This window comes from Talpa occidentalis, unplaced genomic scaffold (genome assembly GCF_014898055.3).
Source record: "Talpa occidentalis isolate TD23 unplaced genomic scaffold, MPIMG_talOcc4v2.1 talOcc4.13, whole genome shotgun sequence".
NCBI lineage: Eukaryota > Metazoa > Chordata > Mammalia > Eulipotyphla > Talpidae > Talpa > Talpa occidentalis.
Genome location: NW_023601322.1, coordinates 58,550,316 through 58,565,059, shown reverse-complemented (window position 1 = coordinate 58,565,059; position 14,744 = coordinate 58,550,316). Strand labels below are relative to the sequence as shown.

Here is a 14,744-nt window from a genome sequence, read left to right as displayed (position 1 = left end):
GTCACAGGCGGGCAGGACTGCTACCTGGCAAGTTATTTTCACACTGGTTATGGAAATTCCTCCTCAGGTATAATGTTCAGCAAAGTATTTTACATTTGCATGTCTGGCATGTCCAAAGCCTCACACAACCTGTCTCTACCTGAAACCCAACTTATTCCTCCACTAGTTTCTGTTCTAGGTATGCCAGCAGTACACCCAGAGCGACAGGATCCCAGTGAACCCCATCTTGTGCCAATGCATGTTTTTTCCTTTCGAACTTATAACTCCCATGTTCAATCATGGCCCTCCCCTCTCACAAGGCCTGGCTTCACCCTGTCTATGCGCCACGGCCATGCTCTCTCCTAACCGTCCCTCTGTGTAGCAGTCACCTTGAAGACCCCGTGCTATTCTGCAGAACACCCAGTACCATCTGGTGCCACCACGTCCTTGGAACTGGATGCAAGCTTCCGGAAAACAAAACCTTTTTCTTTCCATCACCGATGAAAATAGGGCTCGGTGTGTATTTATGGGCCACTGAATCTTGATGTACTTTATGTACTGATGTGGAACAACCGCTAAGATCTGCCAAGTGAGAATAAGCAAGATGCAGAGTGAGCACCCAATTTTGCACAGAAGGTGTGTGTGTGTGGGAGTGAGTGTACACCCACACGTGTTTATATATGGCTCAAGCCTAGAAGGCTCCTCTTCTGCTTGGGCTACACTTGGCTCAACAGTTCTCCCTTCGCTGACTCTAAGAATTAGTCCATTTTTGGAACCAATATGTCCACTTCCAAAACAAGGTCTCAGGGCCCCGGTCTGCTTTAGATAGTGAGCCAACTTACTGCTACCACAAGCAGCATGGAGATTCTGCTGCAGCACTGGCGTCTCACCCATCCTTGGACAGCACCTCCTTTAGTCAGTTCACAGAACACAGGCTCACCCTGCTCCACACCAATTAATCCCTCTTGTGCTCCTGGATGACACGTTACCCTCAGCCTCCAAAGCAGAACATCTACTAAAGGCCCTCCAGTTCCCCACTGTACCTGGTTATCCCCAGTCAGCACCACACCCTGGTGAAACCAACCAGGAAAACAGTCAAATATCCTTGGGTGGCCCTATATGAAGACCAGAGTCGAAATGGTTTACAAGAAGGCAATTTATTTTAACAGAAAATAATTTGACGAGTCCTGTTCACAGACGGCGACCACGGCGACCCCCCTTCCTGCGGGTGCTATCAGAGGGGATGGGGGTGACATCCTCTGTGGGGAGGAAGAGAAAATGTCATTGCATGGAGCTGGATGGGAAGGAGCCCCGGTCCCCCCGCCACTAGTTTAATGGAGCAGCAGTGGACCCTGCGGCTCCCCAAATGGACCCTCAGGATATAACACATCAACATGGATGCAGAGCTGCCCCACCTGCTGCTTCCTCAAAATTTGATGTGGTCTAAACTCAATTCTTCCAAAGAGGAAACTGAAGCTCCCAGGACGTCAGAGGTAGGAGACAATCCCATGTTTCTGACTCCTAAGCCCACTCTTTCTAGAAGAAAGCTCCTAAACAGGGCAAGTGAAAATGATCTCACGATAGGTAAGATTTCTGATTAAGTCTTAAGAGCAATGGGCTGGACCATTGCCAAACAAACCAAAGAGCTGACACCCCCCTGCGGCCACCCAAATTTAGGGGACTTGCCGTGATTCTCAGTCACCGGATTTACTACCCCCCTGACTCATTTCCGGTTATCAGCGACTGAAATGCCCTATTGATAGCAGACAAGGACCAAGGATACCGAAGATCCTATGGTGCAGGAGACAGTCAAACAAAATGTCAGCAGTAACTCCCTTGAACACTTTATCTCCATCAGTCCCACCAGTCTTCAGTCTCCCACCTCAGTGGGATGCAAATTCAAAAATGACTGCGCTGTCCCAATGTGGAAGGGAAGGACAACATTCACATCAAAGTGACAGGGGTGGCCTGGGAGGGACTGTGTCTTTAGGTGCCTCTTGCAGCCCCTGCTGACAAACCTAACTGACAACAGCCAGCAAACCAGCCCGTGTCCACTGGGTTTATCACATGCGTTCTGGGGTTAATGACCCAAAGCAAATCCAAGTAGGGGGCACTTACCAATCCGCCCAATTTTCATTCCTGAGCGGGCAAGGGCTCTGAGGGCTGACTGTGCCCCAGGTCCAGGAGTCTTGGTCCTAAGAAACGAAGGTTTATAGTAAGAACGCCTTTGGCCAAATCAAGAGGGGTCCCCTTGAACACCCCATAACCCTGTATTTCAGTGATCTGAAAACCTTTTGTAAGGGGCCAGAACAAGAAATATTTTGGGCTTGGTGCGTCAGTTTCATCATTTTTAAAGAAGTCATTTAAACAAAGCCAAAATTATTCTCAGCCTGCAGAGCCAGGTCAGATCTGCCCACAAATTCTAGTTTGCACCCTATTCTTCCTGCGACACGCTGAGTTGTACTCTTTTGGTGACCTGCTCCAGACCAAGACACTACCACCTCTTCTCTGGACCACCTAGACAACTTCCTGTCTGGTCTGTTCCCTACACAGCAGCCATCTTTAAGAAACCCTAGTCCCCTCAGGTCATTAACATTAAGATCTTATGCCTCTCTCCCTTTGGCTAAAAGCCCAAATCGTTATCACATTCTTCAAGACCCAGTAGGACCTCACACCTGATGGCCCCTGATTCTCCCCCACAGATGTGCTTTTTCTGTGTACTTGTCTCTGACTGGAACCTGTCTTATCTTCACTGGAGCCACCCTGGGCACAGCGGACAAGAAGCTTTATCACTATTTGCATCCTTGGCCCTGCACTTTTGGTTCCCAGCACTTGCTTTTAACAGGAAATCACCTGCTCCCAACTCCATGTTTAAGTCTGACTCTCCTTCCAGTCTAGGTGCCACACAGAAGGTAACATGTGTCTACTGTTCTCTTCACTTTCTTCTGGTGCCAGAACACTGCACCACTGTGCACTCTATACAGGAAGTTGCAAGTGGGGGATATGTGGGAACCAATTATTACATATGCAGCCAAGATGCCTTGTGCAAATCCACACCAGAAAAACCAGCCTTACATACCGATTTCCTCCTGTAGCCCGGAGTTTGATGTGGAGGGCAGTGATACCCAGTTCCTTGCACCTCTGTGCCACATCCTGGGCTGCCAACATAGCAGCATATGGCGAGGATTCATCTCGGTCAGCCTTCACCTTCATCCCACCGGTTACACGGCAGATGGTTTCCCTGGAGACAAAAGCAGTCACTTCTCTTTTATCCAGCAAGGGCCCAGAGTACGCACGTTGGCAGTTCTTGTTCTTTAAGATTGCCCACTGGTGTCTACGTAGGTGACCCTTTCTTAACTCCATCCAAAACTGCAGCCTTTGGGGCCTCCCTGGTGGTCTAAGGGGTTCAGCGTCAGCACCATGAAGCTATCTGCAGCTACTGCAGCACGAGTTCGATCCCTGGCCAGAGAGGTGACCCACATGGTGCAGCAGACCTCTCCTGACTGCCTACTGCTACCCTCAGCAGTGTATTTCAGTCAGTCCACCTGTTCTGCTCCCTAATCTATCCCTGGTGAATTCTTTCACCCACACCTCTGTCCCGTACCCCCGTTCTTGTATGCATGAATAAATCTTTTGAAAAACAAACAAAAAACTGCAGCTCTTATCTTTTAAGACTGCCCACCTACATCTAATATAGTAAAAAGTATCGCCGCTTAGGTACGCAGAGGAAGGTCACCTTGAGCATGCATCCTCCTCCTGACAAGACCAACATGGGCTCTGCCTTTACTTGATCCAAAGACCCAAGATAGCAATACTCCGTATTAACACTTTATCGGGATTTGGGAAATCATGGCATTTATGTACAAAATAACTAAGAAGATTTCATTTTCTGAATGTTTTTATTTCGCTCAAGAAAACCATTTAAACTGCCACCTACTTGAAGGGATATTTCCTCCTCTAGTCTCTCAGTGGGGGCCTGTGTAGCTCCCCCAGGCACTTACTTGCCAGAGAGATCAGTGACGTGGACGAAAGTGTCATTGAAGGATGCAAAGATGTGGCAGACACCAAATACGTTTTCTCCTTCAGCCACCTGAGGTCCGAGGCTGATGACCTGTTCTTCCTTCTTTTCCTTCCCCTTGCGAGGTGCCATTTCTGAAAGGAAGACGAATCCCAATGTTAGCAGAGATATTCAGGACCCCCTTTCCCTGGCTATTAAAAGAAATCCCAAGAGGCCTCCCCAGTGGCGCAGGGAGTTGGGACGCAACCTATGAAGCAGTCCGCAGCCGCACTAGTTCGATCTCGGGCGGCCAGGGAGCAACCCACATGGCGCAGCAGACCTCTCCTGTTTCGCCCGCTGCTCCCCTCAGCAGTGTATTTCATCAGTCTGCCTGTTCTGTTCCCCGCTCTGTCTCTGGCGAATCCTCTCACCCCCAACGCCTCTGCCCTGTACCCCAGTTCTTGTATGCATAAATAAACCTTGGGAAAAAAAAGAAATCCCAAGCCTTGCTTCTGTGTCACCACCTCTCCCTTTACCCAGGCCTGCCCGTGCTATATTCTCATCTCCGCCTCACCAAAACTCACTTCTACCCGAACTCAGGGGATTTTGACTGGAGGCTAAAAAGCAAAGTACTGTGACCCTTTCTCCTGAACCCACCAAAAGCACAACTCAGACCAACTTGTATGGGTTCTACTAGCAGACCACAAGTACTTCTCAAATTTTTACCCAGTGGGCCTCAAAAACCTGGAAAACATAAGGCTTACGTTTCTAGAGACCTCTGAGTTCAGTTTACAGCATTGTAACTAAGGCAAATCAATTCTCTCTTGGCCGTTCTAACCCTAATACATAAGGTTAGGAGATTTATGACTTGCTCAGGGTGATACAGCAAGTCAGTTGCAGAGCTGCGATCAGAAGCAGCTTAGGGCACTCTCAGTCTACACCTCATACTTCCAACGCTGTAAATGCTTCTGGGTTTCCTGGCCCCCTGTACCATTTACAGGTCAGGCAGACACAAAAGATCACATCCCTATAGGCTAGTGCCAAGGTCCCTAAAAAACTCATGTACTGGAATGATCTCACCCTTTATGGGGGCCTGGAGGGGAGGTAGAAGCCCACTGCCTGCTAAATTCTGTACCAACGCAGCTTAAAATTTAAGTCTCCTTTAACAGACCCCTCCAAAATTAACTGAAATGCTATCTCCCATCTTCTGTAATTCATCTCCTGCTCTCATTCTGCAACTTTTTACAGGCACTGAAAGTGTCCTCTCAGAAGGCTAAAGGGAATGACCCACCCTAGAAGTTCACTGTCTGTGAAACCAATAACTAATTTGACATAGCACGTGCTATAAGTAGAACCATACTACTAGGAAACCTGGGCAAGCGGCAACGACAGAAATAATTAGGTGAGGATGAGAGTGTGAAAGACTAGCAATGGTTTCCTGCTCTAGCAAATGACACCCCAGCTCAGGAATCAAAACTTTAACATTATCAGAAGACACTGAAAGTAAGAAGGGCTCAGGTGAAATCAGGCTGCACCCTGGCAGCTGGAGAAGCAGGGTCTCATCTAGGATTTTAGACACAAGAGGCAAAAGCAAACTGTCCAGCAGCCTCTACTCCATAAATAGCCACATCCCCAGGCCTGAACAACTCCATGTGTGGCAGGGTTCCTGGGCCTCCCCAGCCTTCCCCAGGTAAGGTGGACTACGGGGCTGTGGTTGCAGTAAGCACTACAAGTTGAGGCCCGGGGGGACAGTCACCCACTCCTACCCTCAACCAGACAAGCGGGTGAAGAACTGCAAGGAGGTTGCCAAGGGGGCGCACAGGAAGCTTTCCTCTGCTGGGTAAGGCCAGAAAGGTGCCAGGTGATCTTAACATGTGAAGCACAAAATTCCCGCCCTGGCGGCCACTTCAATGTAAACCTGCGGCTTCCCGACCCCGGCGGTGAGACTGGTCGGCACGGGGTCTATGAAGGCCTGAAAGGTGCCTCGCGGACACCGATCAGGCGTGGGCACTACCCCGCTCCTGACTCGTAAAGGCCCGTCCCGCATGCCCAGAGGAGGCCGCGTGCCCGCGGCAGCCACCACCAGGCAGCCCGCCTCGAGCTCGCTTCTCCCGCGTGCCCTCTCTGGACCCAACACGACCCACTGTTACCCGATTTCCCAGGCGAGCCCGCAAACCCACCATTAGGCGCCAGGCCTTCAAGCGCCCAGGAAAAGCGGGAGCCGCACAGACGGAAGCCCACGTCACGCCCGGAGCCCCGCCGCTCACCACCCGCGCCTCGCGGCGGCGGCCCCGCCACCGGGCCAGGCCACCAGGGCTGCCCCCGCACTCACCCTCACTTCACCGGCGCCTCCCGGAGGAGGACCGCCCGCCTTCCGACAAGGCGCGACCTCGAGTTTGGGACGGCCGGCCGCGCCCCTCTTACCCAGTATCTGATTCGACTCCCGTGGAAAGACCCCTGGCCCACCACCCCTGGCCCTCTGCGCCCCTCTGGCGGCGGATGGCACCCGATTGTCCTCGCCCAGGCCTCCTACCTGCGCGTCTTCTCCAGACTCCGCCACCGGAAAGAAAGGGTAGGGTGGGCGGGGCAACGGGTCACGTCCGCGTCCCCGGAAGTGTCCGTCTGAGGTCACGGGAAGAGGCCGGCTCCCGGAAAACGCCGCCGTCGGTGTTTCCCAGGAGAGTAAAATGCGCCCTCCGGTGTACGGTTTCCTTAAGAGGGCGAGGAACTGGTGTCTCTGCGAGAGGGTAGGCCTCTGAAACTGCACGACGCAACACCGCCTGGGTGAGGAGGCCCTGTATTCTAAGATGGCGGCCGCCGCAGCTAGACCAACTTCCGCCGTCCTGACCCGGGAGCCGGTGAGCCTGGGGGACGGCAGCGCCCCCCTTGGAGTGGAGGAGAATAACAATAACAAAAGCGGGGTAATCGGAGACTTTCACCCACTGTACTCTGTCTGGGCCAAAGAAGAATCAGCTATTCAGTATGGAGTATACACCTAGCTGGGCTAAGCTATATGCATTGCTTCATTTAGTCCTTACAGCACAGTCAGACGGTTAGCTGTTTTGCTTTCCCGTTCACAGAGTAGGGATGTTAACGGACGGAAATCACACATTTGTGGCCAATTTGGAATTCTAACTTCGGAGGCTATCTGTTTAATCCTCCTCATAGCAATATTGCATCATATTGAAGTACTGAGAGACTGTAAAGATCAAGCTGGGGAAGGGCCATCTTATGTGTATACATATATGTACGTGTGAGAGGAGAAAGAGAGAGACCCACTTACACATGTATATAAAACCCCTGGGATGGGATATATACAATTTTTAACAAAATGAGCAGTTATGCATAATTGCTTGTAGCCCTTGATGTACTGGAATTAATGCCACTGAGCAACTTCAGCTCAATTTAGGGAAGAATTTCTTTTAAAAATGTAGTGCCACCTCCCCTTACCCCTTTAAAAAGTAATTAATGACAGGGGCCTCCCTAGTGGTGCAAGGGGTTAAGTCGCAGCACTATGAAGCTATCCGCAGCCACTGCAACTTAAGTTGGATCCCCAGCTAAGGAGCTGACCCACATGGCGCAGCAGGCCTCTCCTGTCTGCCAGCTGCTCCCCTCAGCAGTGTATTTCAGTCAATCCGCCTGTTCTGCTCCCCACTCTGTCTCTGGCAAATTCTCTCACCCCCTGCACCTCTGGCCTACACCCCAGCTTTTGTATGCATAAATAAATAAATCTTTTTTAAAAAGTAATTAATTACAGAAAACCCATAAAGTAGAAACATGCAGAAGTGAGAACAGCAAAGAAAAAAGAAACAAGGCTTACTCACTGCTATTAACACCTTGGTGTATGTCCTTGCCCAACGTGATCTGTGCATATCCATACAGAGAGGCATTTCTTTTTTCTTAAAAAGGAACATAACCTTTCAGTCTTTTTCCTTGGTGGTTGAAATAGTCATGGTCAGGACGAACAATCCAGACAATACAGAAAACTATGTGGAAAAAGTAAAAGTCATCTCCAAATTCTAGAGATGCCACCACTGAGCTAATTTGCACATTATTCTAGAAACAACTTTCTCTACCTACATCTATGCCTACATCTCTATTCTATAATATTCTATCTTATGTAATGAAATGGTATTCTGTATGCCATTTGGCAACTTTTTTCATTCCATGTTGTGTACATCTTCCCATAACAACAAATAGAAATTTACATTTCATTTATTATTTTTCAGCATTAAATGCATTCACGAAATAAAATTGTAAACAGTTACCAAAAAGTATAGAAAATAAAAATCAGGGCCTTCCTAGTGGTTCAGGGATTAAAGTCTCAGAGCTATCAAGCTATCGCCAGGCACTGCGGCCTGAGTTCCATCCCCAGCCAGGGAGCTCACCCACATGGCACAGCAGACTTCTCCTGTCTTGCCTGCTGTGCCCCTTAGCAGTATATTTCAGTAGATCCACCTGTTCTGCTCACCCCTATGTCTCTGGTGAATCCTCTTACCCCCTGCACCTCTGGCCTACACCCCAGTTCTTATATGCATAAATAAAATAAATCTTTAAAAAAATAAGAAATCAAAATCCTCTTCCTCTTACCTCTGTCTTCAGTAACCCAATCCACTTCCTTGCAAGCAACTGGAATAACTGTATTCATGTATTACACCATTTTAAACTACTACATGATATTCCTGCATATAGTTATACCATTATTCATTTAATCACTGCTTTGCTTTTGGACATTTAGGTTATTTAAAAAAAATTCCAAATATATCAAAAAAAATATCTTAGCCATTAACAAATTTGCAAGTTTAAACAAAACTGTCGAGAACACACTTATGCTTTTCTTTCCTCAGAGTAAATTGTCAGAAGGAATATGTATATAAAATTTGATATATGTTGTTAAACTGCCTTCCAGAAAGTTTCTATCAGTTTTCACTTCTGCTAAATTGAGAAACTAAATATATCTCGTCATTGTGTTGTGTTTCCTTCAAGATCAGTAAGGTTAGATACCTCTTTATCTAAAAGCAACTGCATTTCTTATGAGATAGAGAGAGAGAGAGAGAGAACGCACGCGCTTTTCTGTGCTCAAATAATGAGTTCTCCAGTAGAGGAGGATGTTAGCAGCAACTGGAGCATTTGGAGCGGCTCCTGCGCTTTGAATACGAGTTGTGTAAGCAGCAGACCTCGAAGTCTCAGTGAAGAAGGCCTCTGTGAGCATACAAGGGCTTCATCTTATGACCAAAAGCAACTGTACCATTTCTTCAGGACAGGTTTTCCATGGAAAGTTCTGATCATTATTCTGGAAGCCATCAAAGTCACTGCTTTCAAATGCCACTGTAGTTATTTTATTTATTTGTTCATCTTATGTCCCTGAGTCTGGCTAAGCAAAAACAAGGCAAAATGTTAACAGAAATGACTGACACCTGTCTCTTCCTTTTTTGGATTTCTCTGTCTCCAGTTCTAGTTGGACCGTATGGCTTTTATGAGCAATTGAAAGACTCTAGAGCTATTATTTGCACAAATGCATAGCAGTTATAGCAACAGAAAAAAAATAATAATCACTTACTTTTCCCCCTTTTCTTTTTGCATTGAATTTTATTGAATTTGTTTGCTGCATTTTTGAATTCCTGTCTCCCTGTCTCTCCTTCCTTCCACTTAATCTCAGAGTCCTCAGGATGTTTGTCCAGTCGTTTTTGAACATCCAATGTTTATCATTCTGACTTGTTTTATTACATGTAATTTTTTCAAATTCTCTCAGGTTGAAAATGGCTGCATTTATCCTTTCTTGGGGTATATAGGTTCCATGGTGTGTAGGTACTACATCTTTTTAGCCATTCATCCATTAAAGGAGAATTAGGCTGCTTCCATGTGCTAGCTACTGTGAATAATGCTGCTGGGATTATTGTAGAACATAGGGGTTTTTTTTTGTTGTTGTTGTTGTTGATGGTTTCATATTCTGTGCCCAAAAGTGGGCTTGCTGGGTTGTACAGTATTTCTATTTTTAATTTTTTTTTCTTTAAGATTTACTTATTTATTTATACAAGCACTGGGTACAGTCAGAAGCACGGGAGGGTGAGAGAATTTGCCAGAGCGGGGAACAGAACAGGCAGACTAATGAAACACACTGCCGAGGGGAGCAGCAGGCGGCAGGAGAGGTCTGTCGCCATGTGGGACCCTCGGCCGGGGATCAAACCGGCTCTGCAGAGACTGCGGGCAGCTTCGCAGCCCAGCGCTTAACTGCTGCGCCACCAGGGGAAGCCCTCTATTTTTAATGCTTAAGGCAAATTACTTGTATTATTTAATTAACATGTTTATTATTTTTACAAATAGTTATTAGTTGTGGGTCCTTGTGCAAAAATTGTGAAAATTGGGCTTTTATAACTGTAAAATGGAAGAATAACAGTATTTTTAAAAATATATTTTGAAATAAGAGCCTCCCTGGTGGTGCAAGGGGTTAAACACCACACTATGAAGCTATCCGCAGCCTCTGCAGCACGAGTTCAATCCCTGGCTGGCCAGGGAGCAACCCACATGGCGCAGCAGACCTCTCCTGTCTTGCCTGCTGTTCCCCTCAGTCAGTCTGCCTGTTCTGCTCCCCACTCTGTCTCTGGTGAATCCTCACACCCCCCGCATCTCTGGCCTGTACCCCAGCTCTTGTATGCATAAATAAATCTTTAAAAAAATATATTTTGAAATATATGTATCTTTATTGGGCACTTGCTTAGTGCTAACCTCTGAGCTACAGTAACAATGGCATTTAAGCTGAAACTTGCAAACAGAGTAGAAATTAACTAAATGATGTTGTGAAGAATGTTCTGGGCAGGGAGAATAGCATATGCAAAGGTCCTGGGGTATGAAGGTGCTTGGAGAATTCAAGGAATATAAAATGTGACCAGGGACCTCCCTGCTGGCATGGGGGTTAAACACACAGTGCTATCAAGCTATCGCCAGCCACTGTAGCATGAGTTGATCCCCGGCCATGGAGTTGACCCACATGGTACAGCAGACCTCTCCTGTCTCACCTGCTGCTCCCCTCAACAGTGTAGTTCAATAGATCTGCACGTTCTGGTCCCTGCTCTGTCTCTGGTGAATCCTCTCAGCCCCCTCATCTCTGGCCTGCAGCCCAGTTCTTGTATGCATAAATACATAAATCTTTAAAAAAAGGAAACGTGACCAGCACGACTGGGCTGTATGAGAGAAGAAGACTGGGCGATCAGGGAGGAGGAGATGGCAGGAGCCTTCCACTTTCCCCATCCCATCTCATCTCGTGTACCATCAGTACTGTGAGCACAGGGAAAGTGTTAGCCATTTGTTCATTCAGCAAATGCTTAACACCTACTATGTGCCTTGCCCTGTTCTAGATACTTGGGATACATCTGTGACCATACTGTGGTTCCTCCTCTCTTGGAGTTTACATTCTGGCAAGAGGGGCAGACATAATACGTAAGTAGATTTTTCATGGTGTTAGCAGGTGATAGGTACCAGGGAAAGAAGAGGTAACAGGTACTGTTAGTGAAGTTGGTAAGTACTATGGAAAGAACAGGTCAGGTAAGTAAAGGGTGTTGGGGGTCTGAGAAAGGGGTGAGGCAGGTGGCAGAATTAAGTAAGGTCACTCCGAGGAGGAGCAATCTGAGCAGAGGGAGGAAAAGGAAGGCGCCCCACCAGCATCTCAGGGAAGATGATTACAGGCAGAGGAAACAAAAGGAGCAGCCTGAGCAGACCCCAATGTTGCAGCAACACTGATTTATTAAAGGAACAGCACAGAGGCCAGTGTAATGAGCAGATGAGTGAGGTGTCATGACAGAGAAGGGGGGGCAAATCAGGGCCTTTTCAGTCATGGTAAGGACTTTGACTTTTACTCTGAGTGTTGAGCAGTAACAGACTGACACAGGTTTAATAGGATCACATGGATGCTCCCTGAATAGACTCTCAGTAGGGGTGGGGCGAGGGGCTAAAGTTAGAAGCAGGGGTTAGGGTGAAGAGGTGAAAGGTACTGGCAGCTGAGAGCAAGGTGGCGTAAGTGGGGTAGAAAAAGGGCCTCTCTGGTGGCGCAGGGGTCAAAGTCTCAGCTCTGTCAAGCTGTCACCAGCCACTGTGGCATGAGGCATGAGTTCCGTCCCCGGCCAGGGAGCTGACCCACCTGGTGCCGCAGACCTCGCCCACTGCTCCTCTCAACAGTGTGTTTCAGTAGATCCACCTGTTCTGCTCCCCACTCTGTCTCTGGTGAATCCTCTCACCCCCCACATGTCTGGCCTACACCCTAGTTCTTGTATGCATAAATAAAAATAAATCTTTTTTAAAAAAAGAAAGAAAAAGATGGTTAAAGTTTGGTCACCTTTTGAACATGGATTTTCTGATAGATAAGACATGGAGCATGAGAGAAAGAGGGTTGCTAATCATGATTCCAGCATTTATGGTTGAGTAAGTGGAGGACAGAGGTACCCCAGCTGGGGAGGCTGAGAGTTGGAGTAGGTGTGTGGGGGAAGAGCATATGTTCAGTCTTAGACCTGGGTTTGAGGTGTTGACTACATATGCAAGTGGAGACACTGAGGAGGGCTTGGGATAGTGAGTCTGGGATAAATCTGGGAGGCAGCACGCAGATGGTATTTAGGTCGTGAGTCTGTGGCCGCCGAGGAGCGGGTTGGAGCTGGAGCAGAGATGCCGGAGCACGGAGAGCATGGGGAGGGAAGGAAGAGATAGCCAAGAAATGAAGACGCAGGGAGCAGAGCGATGGGAGGGAGCCAAGAGAGGAGGCGTCCCACAAGCCAAGAGGGAAATGGGAATCCGGGAGAAGAACTGGGGGGCTGTGTCGTGGTGCTGAGAGTTGAGTGCTGAGGACTGAGGGTGATCACTGATGTGCCGCATGGAGGCCGTGGGAACAGGAGCTGTGTGTGTGTGTGTGTGTGTGTGTGTGTGTGTAGTGCCAAAGGTTAAATGGAGTAGATTTATGAGTGAAAGAGAGGGAGAGAGGGAGGTATAAATAGCACTTGAGGTTTCCTGCCCAGGTGTGTAAGGGGGCAGGAGAAGGAGGAAGTGGGATCGAGGTCCTTTTTTGAGACTGCGTCAGATTGCAAATATTTGCACAATGATCGTGCAGATAGGAATTGTCTGTCTGGTGCAGCCGTGTCCCTGAGTAGGCAACGGAGAGGTGATGGGCCGCAGGGCACGGTGGGGAGGCTGTGAGGTAGGGTAGTCCATCTGTGCCATGGGAGAGGGCAGAGGCTGGAGGCGAGCAGATAAGGAGTGGAGCTTGAGACCGTCCTCATGGGGGAGAAGGATGAGGGCCATGTGAGGCTGGGGCAGGAGATATTGAAGGCTTGAGGTAGGAGAAGGTTTGAAAGGTCACCGAGGTGTGGGGGGATGAAGTTTGATGGGTGGGCTGCGTGGCAGGTGCAGGCGAGCTGGCAGTCCGGTGTGCTTTCCAGCCACATCAGCCGCGGGGTGCGGGCACAGAGTAGGCAGAGTGCTGGCTGTTTAGCCAGGGTTGCGGTTTCGCCAAGAGAAGGGGAGCTGGGTGAATGCCTGGGAATGATTGTCACGACCGATCCTGTCACTGAAGCTGGGAACTGGGACGAAGAGAGCTTGGGGGTGGGAGGACATTACAAAGGTAGTGGGAGCAATGGCATCCAGGCCCCAGCGGGGCAAGAGCAGTGGAAGTCTGGGGACTGGTCATACTCTGAGCGCGTGCTCAGAGACAGGGGCTGCGAGATTGAGATGTCAGTTTGGGAAGCAGTGGCGGGCTTTGCCTACGAGCCAGGAGACACGCTGAATGGGCTGGGGTCAAGATCACTAGAGACCAGAGGCCAGGTCACGGCAGCATCTCCGAGTGAGGAAGGACTGACCCAGAAGCAAACTGATCAGGAGTGGCATTGAGACCAGCGAAGCCCTCCGGCTGGGAGGGGCCCCCCAGGGGCTGTGGATGTCTCTGCCGAGGTGGGATCGGAGGGCCGCTGCGGTGGGCTGACAAGATTTAAAGTGATGTCTTGCAGGGAGGAGGAGGGAGAATGGGAGCAGGGAGGACAAACGCTCACATCCTGGTCTCTCCATTCCCTACCTCTTCCACAGCCTGTGCAAGGAAAGGAGAAGCCCCCAGGAGCCTACAGGGGGTCCAGTGTGCTCAGGGATGAACCGGGGTTCCTAGGACCAGATAGGAAGATTCAGAGAAAAGACAGGCTAGAGGAGACTCTGCTGCTGCTGCGAGGCTCTAGAGCTCTTCAGGACAGGAGGGGCCCTTGAGGAGTAGAGGAGGGGTCAAGGGGGGCTGAGAAGGGACTGCCCTGGGTGCCTTGGGGACCAGGGTGCTGGAGAAGGGGGACCTCGGTGGCTGGGTGGACCAGACAGCACGAGAGGAGCGGCTGGGCAGCAGCTGCTCCGTGCGTGATCGCGGCAGCGCTGGAGCCCACTGACGCCTGCCAGACCCTGTCATGAGCGAGTTGCCTATTTCACCTCCCCGAGTCAAATCAATAATGCTGTCTGGGAGAACATTCTTACTCCCCTGTTTTACAGCTCAGCAAGCAAGGGGTTGAGAGCCCTAAGTGCTGGATCTGAACCCAGGCCATCGGCCTGCGGTCCCAATGCTTTCAGCCTCAGAGCCAGGCATTTCCCTAATGCCTGTGACTAGATGAATGAACCGGGGGGGGGGGGGGGGGGGGGTGTCGGGGGGGGGCTGGTCTTGAAGCCGCAGAACCAGAGTACTTCTGTTGACTCTCAAACCCGCCCTAGAAAACTCCATGCTTCCCATTCTTAGCAACAGTTCACACTGTAGTTTTCCTGC

At 49.3% G+C, this 14,744-nt stretch overlaps 1 protein-coding gene across 3 annotated transcripts; it reads right to left on the bottom strand.

Moving 5' to 3' along the window:
• Window positions 1–1,091: 1,091 nt before the first annotated feature.
• On the bottom strand, window positions 1,092–6,787 carry RPS14 (ribosomal protein S14). 3 transcript variants are annotated; one of them, XM_037508939.2, is made up of 5 exons: window positions 6,510–6,787; window positions 3,981–4,131; window positions 3,059–3,220; window positions 2,098–2,174; window positions 1,092–1,238 (listed from the first exon to the last, which is right to left on the bottom strand). In XM_037508939.2, exons 2-5 carry the CDS (start codon window positions 4,127–4,129, stop codon window positions 1,171–1,173), a joined length of 456 nt encoding a protein of 151 aa, XP_037364836.1. In that variant the 5' UTR covers window positions 4,130–4,131; window positions 6,510–6,787; the 3' UTR covers window positions 1,092–1,170. The 3 variants fall into 3 exon arrangements, with proteins under 3 accessions (XP_037364836.1, XP_054550236.1, XP_054550235.1); XM_054694261.1 differs by lacking the exons at window positions 1,092–1,238; window positions 2,098–2,174; window positions 6,510–6,787 and adding an exon at window positions 6,401–6,419 and having other exon boundaries at window positions 2,941–3,220; XM_054694260.1 differs by lacking the exons at window positions 1,092–1,238; window positions 2,098–2,174; window positions 6,510–6,787 and adding an exon at window positions 6,309–6,382 and having other exon boundaries at window positions 2,941–3,220.
• Between the last annotated feature and the right edge of the window lie 7,957 nt (window positions 6,788–14,744).